At 47.2% G+C, this 11,339-nt stretch overlaps 1 protein-coding gene across 1 annotated transcript in view; it reads left to right on the forward strand.

The window, feature by feature from the left end:
* Positions 1-2,629: 2,629 nt before the first annotated feature.
* NR1D2 (nuclear receptor subfamily 1 group D member 2) overlaps positions 2,630-11,339 on the forward strand; it is a 27,303-nt gene continuing 18,593 nt past the window's right edge. Inside the window, exons 1-3 of the mRNA XM_081234597.1 lie at positions 2,630-2,931; positions 8,949-9,212; positions 10,133-10,221. Coding sequence (XP_081090723.1) covers positions 9,155-9,212; positions 10,133-10,221 — 147 coding nt within the window. The 5' untranslated portion in view covers positions 2,630-2,931; positions 8,949-9,154. The remainder of the gene's footprint in view (positions 2,932-8,948; positions 9,213-10,132; positions 10,222-11,339) is intronic.

An 11,339-nucleotide genomic window follows, 5' to 3' on the forward strand; every position in this document is an offset into this window, starting at 1 on the left:
AGGGGCTGACTTCCTGTGCCATGGCTTATTTTTACTTCCACTCTTCTCCGTTTCAAATTTAAATGGCAGTATCTTCTCTCTCTCTCTAAGATAGGTTTTACTTTTTAGAGCAGTGTTAGGTTCTCAGCAAACCTGAATGGCAAGTACAGAGTTCCCATATACATTCTGTCCCCCAAGACACACACAGCCTCCCCTCACTATCAACATCCCGCACCACAGTGGTACATTTGTTGCCACTGGCGAACCTACATTGACACATCGTCATCACCCAAAGTCCATAGCTTATCTTAGGGTTCGCTCTGGGTATTGTACCTTTGACATGTAGCCCCACTGTAGTATCATCCAGAACACCTTCCCCGCCCTAAAAATCTTCTGTGCTCTGCCTTTTCATCCCTCCCTCCACCCTAACCTCTGGAAACCAATGATATCTTTACTGTCACCATAGTTTAGCCTTTTCCAGAATATCATACATAGTTGGCCCTCTGTATATATGGGTTCCACATCTGTGGATTCAACCAGCTACGGATCGAAATTCTGTACTACATGTTCATTGAGGGTTGGTCACATTCCTCACTCCAGAAACCAGGCTGTTGGAATAGCCGCTACCTGGAACACTGCCAGGTGCCCATGGCAAAGGGCGAAGAGAGCACGGTACAGCATGCTGTTAGAGCTTTTGCTCAGAAGGTTGTAGGAAGCAAGTCACAAGGCTATACAGTTGGCCCTCTGGATCCGCAGGTTCTACATCCACGGATTCAACCAACCTTAGATCGAAAGTATTCGGTAAGAAAATTCCGTAAAGTTTCCACCAGAATGCTGGAAACTATTTCCATAGCATTTACATTGTATTAGGTATTATAAGTAATCTAGAGATGACTTAAAGTATACGGGAGGATGTCCATAGGTTATATGCAAATACTACACCGTTTTATATGAGGGGCTTGAGCATCCGTGGATTTTGGTATCCACAGACGTCCTGGAACTGACGCCCCGAGGACACTGAGGGAACCATATGGCATGGCCTTTTCAGAATGGTGTCCTCTTTATGACTTCTGCCTTCTACACTGTTCACATTTGCCTCATTTTACCCGTGCAGAACCAGATGGTGATTGGCACATAAAATAAAAAAGCAAGCTACGAAGTGTAGCCCGGGATAGGCTTGCTCCAGCATCACAGAGGGTGATAAAGCCCTGAGGTAGGGAAGGAAGCAGGACCACATTATGCAGAGAGCTGGGTAGAGGCTGCTGGAGTGCCTGGAGAGAAGCAGGGCCCAGAGTCTGTGCAGGCCTTTGCAGGGCAGCTTAAGGCACTGGCTTTTTCAAAAAAAGCAACAGGAAGCTATTGGAGGGTTTTGAGCAGAGGAATTAGACCTCATTTACATGTAAAAAACAACACTCTAACTGGGGAAAAGTGACTGTAGGTGGATACAGGAGTAATTCCCGTTAGGGAACTATTACAGTAGCCCAGGCAAGAGATGAGGATGGTTTGATCTAGAGTAATAGCAATGCTGATGGTGAGAAGCACAACGACTGAACGGAGAATAGCTCAGATCTGTTCATGGATTGAATGGGGGTATAAAAGGCAGAGAGAGAGACAGACAGACGGAGGGGGAGAGACAGGAGAGTAGAGAAACCTGACTTGTTGGCTTCAGGAACTGGCAGATTTACCAAAAAGTAAAGATTGAGTTGGGGCAGTGTGTGTATGTGTGTGATGGGGGGAGGGATGGCGAGGGGAGAAGAGATGGTGCACAAGTAAAAGAGTCTCACACATTACATGTCCCTCAACGTTTTATACCGCAAATTTTCAAAAAGCAACCGGGAAAGGCTTTTACAGTGAATACCCACAGACAACATCTCAACTACCATCTTACTGTACTTCTATCCATCCATCCATCCCTCAGCCCATCTTACTTTTGTAATGCATTTGAATTGCAGACATCAACGCACTTCCCTCTTCGTACCTCAGCACACGTCATTTGTTTCCAGCTTTTTCCTTTTGATGTAAAATTTGCATGCAAGGCGAAATGCGCAAATCTTCAGCGTGCATTCACCGAGTTCTGACACATGCATACGCCTGTCTGCACCTTAAATTTGAGCTGCCTAAAGGACATCAGGGTGGCATAATCAAACGGGCTGCTGGATGTCGGAGCGTGGAGCTCATTCAGCACACAGGTCTGTTTGAGCTCTTGGACTGGATGAAGTCACCGAGGAGGTGCAGAGGGAGGAGATGCGGGCAGTGTCCGCAAGGAGCCCGGCGTTCTGAGGTATGTCGCGGGGAGAGCGGACCTGCGGGAAGGTCTGGGGCTGGCCCTGCCCGGGGCCTGAAAGAGGGTCTGCTCGGCGCCACCAGACGGTCCTAGGTAACCATTGGAGGGGCACCGAGGTGTCACTAGATGGGGGAGGGGGTGTAGGGTTGGGGAGGGGAGAGTGGCGGGGGACTCCCAGCCCGAGGCGGGAAATCGGGAGGAGGAGGGGATCCGGGGTGAGCGCGAGCGAGCGGCGTCGGCGGGAAGGAGGGTGAAGAGGGGGAGGGGCGGTGGCGAGGGAGGGGCGGAGTCGCCGCAGCGGCCGGCCGCCGGGCGGGAGGAGGGAGGGGGGTGTGTGCGCGGGTCACATGGTCGCGGCTGCCCTCCCCGTCAGCCGCCCTCGCCGCCGCGGTGCGCTGGCTGCAGGAAGCCGCCGCGCCGCCGCTTTGTTGTCAGGGGCCCCGCGAGGAGCGTCGTTCGCCGCCGCCGCCCTCTCTCCCCGCAGCCCGCTCTCCGGCCGCGGGGCCCGGGTCCGGGCGCCCCGGCCGTCCTGCCCATGAGGGGGCTCCGCGACCACCGCTGCCTCCGGCCCGGGGCGGCGCGGCGCTGAGGCGGCGGCGGCGCTGCCCGCTCTGCGGGATCGGGCGGCCCCGGCCCCCTCCCCGAGGGCACCATGGAGGTGAATGCGGGTAAGAGCCGAATGCGGCGGGTGGGGCGCGGCCGAGGGGCGCTCGGAGCCCGGCGGGCACTGCGAGGGCGGCGGCGGGGGCCCGGGGCCGGCGGGAGGGCCGCCGCGCGCCGCGGACCCGCGTCGGGCTCGGCGCTCGTCGCCCGCCGTCCCGGTCCGCGACCGCCCTGCTGGCCGACCGCAAAGCCGCAGCGCGGCCTGACGGCGCCGGCCCGGCCCCCCCTCACATGGCCCGGCCGCGCGAGCCACGTGCGCGCTGTGTTTACGTTCGGCGGCGCGCGGGCGCCGGTTGGCTGGGCGGGCGCGTGACGAGGCATTACATAATGGTCGCTGGGGCGGCGGCGGCGGGCGGGGACACGTGAGGCCGCGCGGCTCCGTGACCCACATTCCCGGGGCCGCAGGGACACGTGGGGGCGGGGGCGCGCGCCGGCCGTGAGCGCCGCAGTCCGCGGAGGCTCCGCCCCCGGGGCCCTCCGGGCTGTGACGTGGCCGCGATCCCCCTCCTTCCCCGCGGGGTTGCTTGCCGCGGAGGGGGCCGCGCGTGCGCGCCCCGGGAACCCGCGGCCCGGCGGCCCTGAGCGGGCGTGGAGGCCGCAGTGTCCTCCGCCGGCGTGCGGAGCCGGGGTCTGGTGGGCGGGCGGTAGAAGCGCGGGGCGTGGGCGCGCTCGGGCAGGAGGAGGGCCCGCGGGGACGGTGTGGGGCTTCCCCGACACGAGACCCTCCGGGGTTGCCCGGCGGACGGGCGGAGGAAGGCCCCGGTTGTAGCGCTGCCTCGTGTTTACCAAAAAAAAAAAAAAAGAAAAATATCAGTTTTAACGATCTGCTCGGGGACGCGATCGACCTTGCACACCTTCCGTGATGAATACGCCCGAGGCGCCAGTCGGGACCGTGAGGGATTCCACCCTTAGCGAAGCCCTGGGCTCATGTGGGCGGTGACCCCGGGTGACTCCTAGGCCTCCTGTACAGCTGGTCCTTGTCAATTCGCTTAATTGCTTTAAACCCATGGGTCACTGGTCTTTCCTGAATCTGGTAACATATATATATATTTTTAATTGTGCTGCGTGGCATGTGGGATCTTAGTTCCGGGACCAGGGATTGAACTGGGGCCCCCAGCAGTGGAAGCCCCAGTCCTAACCAGTGGACCGCCACGGAAGTCTCAGGATAACAGAATTTGACTCTGTCCATCCCTTTCTTGCTACAGTTCCTCTTGCAACGCCACAGAGCAATACCAGGCTCGCTTCTGCCCTTTTAGCTGCCTCCCCTTCTCCCAACGAAGGATGGCCCTTTACCTAAAACCAGGGAGGTTGCAGAAACAGCCAGGGATGATTTTTTAAGTTATTATATGTCCTACAACCATGCCTTGACAACACATTGTTGTGAACGTTCCAGGAACATTTTTTTTAAAAAGCCATTTTCCTGTGTTTTAATTACCTGTGGGCCTACTTAAGCTTTGAGGATAGTTTAAAATTTTAAGTAACTCTATTATGGAATTAAACTTTTACTTGGTAAGGATTTAGAGTTTATAAACTTCCACCTCGTCTAACCCAGCGTGAATGAAGTCTTCCAGCTTTGTGGTCGGATAAGGTGGGCCGGCTCAAGTGATTAGAAAGTTTTTGTCAGATTTGAGCCTTCCTGGAACATTACCAGTGAACTTAATTTTGATTTTAAAGTGTGGCTACAAATTATAAAATTTCCTTAGGATGCTTGCTGACCCGCCCCCCCCCCCGCCCCCCATCGCCAGTTCACATCCCTTGGCCGGTGTTGTTTTTTTTTCTGATCATCGACCTTGTTGCCCTTTGGGATGTGGCATCCAGAAGTGGAAGTTGTTGGTTGGTTACCAAGTTCCAAGCTGGGGATGCTGCTTGTAAATGAGTTCTCTGGCAGGCTTGGCTCTTGTAGCATATTGCTTTGCTGACTCACAGTAGCCTTGCAGTCAGCTAGATCCTTTTCATGTGAACTGATTTGAAGCTAGGTTTCATCCACTGTGCAGATAATTGTTTGAGCTGAACTGTAGGGGCTTGCCATTATCATTCTTAAATTTTCTCTTTTTCCATTTGGCTCCAAGTTCAAGCTGTCGCAAGCTGTAATCCAGTATACTATTTCTGCCATCCCTCTGTCTGAAGGAGCGTTGATAAGCATTCCCTTGAACTTCCTTCACATTGTTGTAAATGTTGGCTGGGGTGGGGCCACATTCAGTGCTGTGTGGCAGCCTCTGACCCCTCCCTTAGGGTCGATAACGTTTTATTAGTCAATACCTATTCACCCAGTGACCATTTCATGTAACTGTCCTGTAAATCATGACTCACTGTCTGCCCTCCCCATGACTAATACAGAGGGGAAACAGTGAAGCTGTAGAAATTGACTCTATACATTTTTGTCACAGATTTTGATTGAGTATACCAAGTTCTTTAAAGTAAATAACATATTGTACACGCTTCATAACTGTGGCTGGGATGCACATTTTAAAAATTAGGAAAACATTCCCACATAGGCCATCGTTATCTTTACAAATCTGTAGTCTATTCTATTTGTCACTTGGAGAGAGAAACAGTAAGATAATGGGAAGAATCAGAAGTGAAGAAGGAAGTTGCCTGACTCATCATTGGAGTTGAGGGAGTCAGAAGGTGGCCTGGAAATAAGAACCTGCAGAGAAACCACTGGGTCCACGCGACATGTTCAGAATTGAAGGAAAGAAGCGTGGATAGAGAGGGTTAGTTTTGTTTGAACTGTCCTGATCCAACTCTTGCAGTATAATGACGGTAAAATAATAATCACCAGTATCTGTTAAGCATTTATGTGCCAGGCCCTTTACATGTGTTGCTACTTTGGTGCCTCACATTAACTCTATGAAGGAAGGTGCTGTTACCATTTGAAGATGAGGGTCCAAGTAAACTGAAGTGAGTAACTTACCCAGGCAAGTGGGAGAGCCAGATGCACGTAATGCACTTGGGGAGCACAAGCTGTGCTAGGTTGAAGCCCACATAACATTTGAAGGCATAGGCAAAGCTTGGTGGTCCTGTCTCCTCGGGGGTCCATGTGGTTTGCTGTGGTACAGGGTCATAGCTGGTGGAAAAGGAAGGGGTCAGTAGAGCTTCCCCATTTCATCATTCCTCTTTTTTTTTTTAATTCTGTTGCTAGTCAGTAGGGTTTTTTGTCCCCAGACACTAGATTACACTTGCCCCCCTACCCCTTCTCAGCAATTTACATGGAGACAAGAACCCTGTTTTACAAAATAAGACCTATTTGTTTTTTGTCCCCGCGGTTTTTGTTTTCTTAAATAATCTCTTCTGTAGTACATCATTTAATAACTTACGTAATCTTTAAGACCCCACTTATTGTCACCTTGGCTCGTGATCTCTGCCCTCTGTAGTGCTCTTGTGCTGTCAGCATTTCACAGTAGTTTGTATGCAACGTTGCTCACGTTCCACTGGAATGACTGGTTAATAAGGCTGTGTCCCCAGCTGGCCTTTAAAGCCTTTTAGGGAAGGGACCATCTTGTTCTCTGGAGCCCTGACACTGGGATACAATTGGAAGTTGAGTGCTTCATTAGGTCCACTGTATCATCTTGTGAGTAGAAATTATTAAAAACCTACTTTTAAAATGAGAAAACTAAAACTTCTTCAAGGTAAAAATGTTTGGTTCTAAGTCACTAGGCAGAAAGGTACACTCATGAGTTGAACTCAAGCATATTTTCCAGGATGGTGGGCAGTGGGGGTGGGTGATGATGGGCAAGCCTAGAATTAGGGTAAGAAAACCCCAATATATGCCAGGACAGTAAGTGCTTCCCAGCAGTACAAAGTTTGATACTGTCTGACATTGACCAGTGGGTAAGCCCTAGCCTGGAAACCTGGCCCAGCTCTAGGGTCCTTTTCAACTAAAAATAGAGAAGACTGTGCCTCAGCTAATTTTAGCTTGAGGCATCTAAGAAGTACATTCTGCCTGTTTCTGGAGCTGTTGGGACTTGCTGGTTCAGGGATTTTACCTTTCTTTTGTTACCATTAAAAACTGTCTCTGTAAAAATCACTTATTTTAATAATCGCCTTTTATGAACACCATTTCATTTCAATCTTATCATAACTCTGGCAGATATTGCCATTTTATAGAAGATGACTCAGTTTTAGAGAGATTGAAAGTAACCTGCTTGCCCAGGTCTTCTCAGTAAGAAATAATACTCTGTACTCTGGAATTAGACAGCCTTGACTTTCAACCCTGGCCCTGCCACTTAGTAGCTCTATTAACCTCTCTGAGTTCCTCTTCTGTAGAATGGAAAAATGGAAGTTAATTTTATAGGGTTCTTGTGAGGATGAAATGTGGTGTGAAATTCTGTCATTTTATTCTCGGCGTTCTTGGTGTCTTGTATTTTTCACTTCCCCTTCTTCATTGGGTTAGAGGAATTGCTAGATGTACTCCTTACCTTCTAGGAAATTAAATTTTAATGTTTTGGGGCTGCTAACTGTCAGGTGGGTAGATTGGTGTCTGGTAGATGCTAACACAACTAAATCAGTGTTGAAGGTCTCACTAAGAGAATGTAGCTGCTTCTGGATGGGTCATCTTTGGTTCCATGGTTCTTGGCACAAATGCTTCCTGTAAATGACTGTTGATTCCCTAAAGACAGGAGTTGGATCTTAACTGGATTGATAATAGCCCAGTAATTTTTCTTAGATTTGATTTTGGAGCTTTTGCAAAGGAAGGTGTGTTCTGGGTAATTAATACCTTCTATTGCCCAGTCAGTGCTTTAATCCAGTTCTTAAGCCATCAGGATAGCTCTGATCTCTAGAAGTTTATTTCTAAGCTGAGGTAGTTAGAAGACCTCATGGGTGTAAATGGCTGACTCAAATGCTGGCCCTGGGAAGGTCTAACTTCCTCACCTTTTAAAAACTCTTGAGATGTTAATGAATTTACTACCTAAAGTGTCCTTTAGAAAAGATAAATAGCTGTGAGACCTTCCTTTGGGAATTTATTGAGGACTAAGGATAATATTTTTCTTTGTATCCTGTTCCCAGTGGAGGTAAGTGAGAGAAAAGTAGCAGTTTGCTACCACCTGGAATTTCTAATATGACCTTTAGATCTATGAAGTTTTATGAAAACAGAGGGCACAGTGGTTTTACCCAGTAACATGACATTTGATAGACTTCCAGATTAAAATCGTTTTTCTCTGGATTCACAGTGTATTAGAGATATTCAGGCAGTTAAGTCAGTGAAAAAATCAACCTTGAAAACTGTGGGCCAATTTGTGCTTGAGTTCACTAGTTATAGCCATTCTTAAACTTCAATATGCAAAGAATCGCCTGGAGAACTTGTTTAAAATGCTCATTCCTGAGGGTGCCTTCTCTAGTCTGGGCTTAGCGATAAGGGTGTCTGCAAGTCCAACGGCAGAAGTAGGTGGAGAAGGTAAGTGTGTGGAACTGGGGTTAAGTGGATAGTCATAGAGTCTTTGGGGAACATCGTGAGAGAAAGATTCTGGGGGCAACAGCTATGAAAGGTTTTCCATTTCCAGATAAACTACTTTATCCAGAGTTCCAAGTGTTAGGTCTGTTCCTGATTGACCTGTGTTTTAGCCAAGTGCTGGGGGAGCTAAATGATGAACCCATTGTTCTGGGATTCTTCCATGTAAAGGTATAATGAAGGACGCACAGACAAGACCAGAACCAGATTTCTTCACAGCCAAAACAACTTGATTACTCTAAACTATGTTGTCACTCAGGAAGGTTTTTTATTCCTTTTAGTAATAGGTTGGAAAATGAAAAGCTTTAGGTTTGGATCTGCATGTGCTCAGAATGACAAAGCCAGTGAGAACCTGCTCACTTTTTAAATCAGTGGGAATTGTTTGGCTTTGAACTTTGTGGAAGCAAGAAGAATAGTAGGAAATAAGGAAGAAAATAAGTTACTTTTTCCTTGTGCAGTAATTTTAACCATTAACTTTTTTCTAAAGTTAGTGACGTTACTGTTCAGATTTGCAAAAATAGAAAATATGTATTATCGTGTATCTAATTATCTGATTTCCCCCGTCTTCTCTAGGAGGTGTGATTGCCTATATCAGTTCTTCCAGCTCAGCCTCTAGCCCTGCCTCTTGTCACAGTGAGGGCTCCGAGAACAGTTTCCAGTCCTCCTCCTCCGTCCCATCTTCTCCAACTAGCACTAACTCTGATAACAATGGGAATCCCAAAAAATGGCGATCTCTCCAATATTGAAGCATCCTGAAGAATGATCGGATAGATTGTTCTATGAAAACAAGCAAATCGAGCGCACCTGGGATGACAAAGAGTCACAGTGCAGTGACAAGTGAGTTATTTCGTTTCTAAAGGTTGGTGCCACCAATTGCAGGTGGGGCTTGTTTTATCAGCTGTTCATTTGGGGGGACCATTTTATTTTTGGGTATAATTTTCACTCCCTTCTGGGTAATCGTAGTTCAGTAGTTAGGTAAGAAATCAGTGACAATCTGAAAAGTTGCAGCCTAGGGGCTGTCATAATTGGTTCTTGCCTGCAGAGCCCAAGTCTGTGCCTTCATGTGCTCTGCCTGACCTGCCTGTACCCGGAAGGGCCTCATCACCTCCACACGTGCACACAGGGATCCAAATTTCAACAACTCTTTGGATATCCCAGTCCGCTAAATTTCCTAGGAGCTCAACTTGGCACATGAAGTTGGAGCTAGGAACATTTAGCGGACTGGGATATCCAAACGAGTTGTGGAAATTTGGATCCCTGAGTGAGTGTGGAGGTGATGGGCTGGTACAGGGCAGGGTCAGGCAGAGATGGGGCCTGACTGGGATCTGCAGGTGAGTTGAATTGAGTATTTGTACAGCAGCCTGTGGAGACACCCCTTTGCACCTTTTGTTGATTGACACCTCTGGCTAACTTCTTAATTCTCATCCAGCAGGATTGTTTTCTTAGCTCTGGTTGCATGTCTGATGTGAAGTAACTCTAGATTTATAAAATTTCAGTGTATGTTTAAAATCATCGGGAAAGGAAAAACTAGCTCTCTGAGATATTTTTGACAGTGCCATAAACTGTTTAAAAGAAATTCATGATTTCTTTTGATTTGTCAATCTGGTGTAAAGATTTTTCTTTTACGTTATAAAAGTAGATTTGTATATTTTTAAAGTACTTATAGGTTGAACAAAATAAAATATTCAGTTGGAAAGAAAACAAACAATTTTAGTTTTTCTTCCAGCATTTCACTTTTGTGTCTGTTTGTGCCTTAGAATTTAGTGGCATGGTTCTACTGTGTAAAGTCTGTGGGGATGTGGCATCAGGATTCCACTATGGAGTTCACGCTTGTGAAGGCTGTAAGGTAAAGCATGCTTTTGTTTCTTTAAGCTACCGATTCTGGGATTAAAGAAATTGCAGATAGGATTGCCAATTTACACAATTGATAATCTGGGAGGAGGAGAGAAGTCGGCTGTTCCTCTTAAAGTTTTAAGCATTTTATGTAGTGTATAAACATAACTTGTTTTGAAAAATATCTTTTAAATTCAGTGAAACTCTTTCTTTTTGCTTTAAAATTTTGATATAAATAAATTTGCTATCTCACTCAAACTTAAGTGTGGTATGAAGTGTTTATTCATTAATGTGTCAGGCGCTGTTCTAGGTGGTGGCGGACAGCAGGGAGCAGGGCAGACAAGGCGCTGCTGCCTTTCTGGGACTTAGTTTAAACCAGACTTCGAGTAGGTCTCATCAGATACTCTGACATTCTGACAATATCGGGTGCTAGGAGTTGGGAATAATTCCTAGATGTTTGTAAAAATGTGCTATCTTCAGAAGCGATGGCAAGTAAGTAGAAGAATCTTGAGTATAAATTGAGCCCTTGGGAAAGCTCACTTATATGTTTAGTTGAATATTCCTGAGTCAGATAATTCCAAGTGAGAAGTCTATACCTCCTACTTACATCGAGGGAATCTCTCTCTTTCTCTAATCTGCACAGTCCTTTCTCCTGAGTATCTAAAATTAACATGGCCAAGACACGTGCTCTTGCTGTTCTCTGACTGAAGCAGGAATCCAGTGTGGCAGGATGTGGTGGGTGAGCAAAACAGTGAGTGTACATGATGAAAGAGAAAATGTTTTCTAGGGTGGCTCTGAATGAATTGTGAATATTGCAGCTCTTAATGGCTCTATCACTTCACAAGGCTACTCAGTATTTTGTACAGATGTAGCACTTTTCCACTGTTTTAAAATTCTATAAATAGTTCTTTTTTTTACAAAAATATGAAATAATGTGGGATAGGCATTAGTCTCACTTTATAGCTAGAGAAACAAAAGCACAAGCACATGAGCCTAGTTGTGTATTCCTGATAAATACCACACATAATTGCTCTTAAAGATGTGTCTAGCTCAGATATTATAGTGTCCAAGTATAGTATTGCAGTAACAAAGTATAAAAATGTTGTATCCCATAATTAATAATATAGATTC

Source organism: Mesoplodon bidens (genome assembly GCF_964165515.1).
Source record: "Mesoplodon bidens genome assembly, chromosome: 5".
Lineage (NCBI taxonomy): Eukaryota > Metazoa > Chordata > Mammalia > Artiodactyla > Ziphiidae > Mesoplodon > Mesoplodon bidens.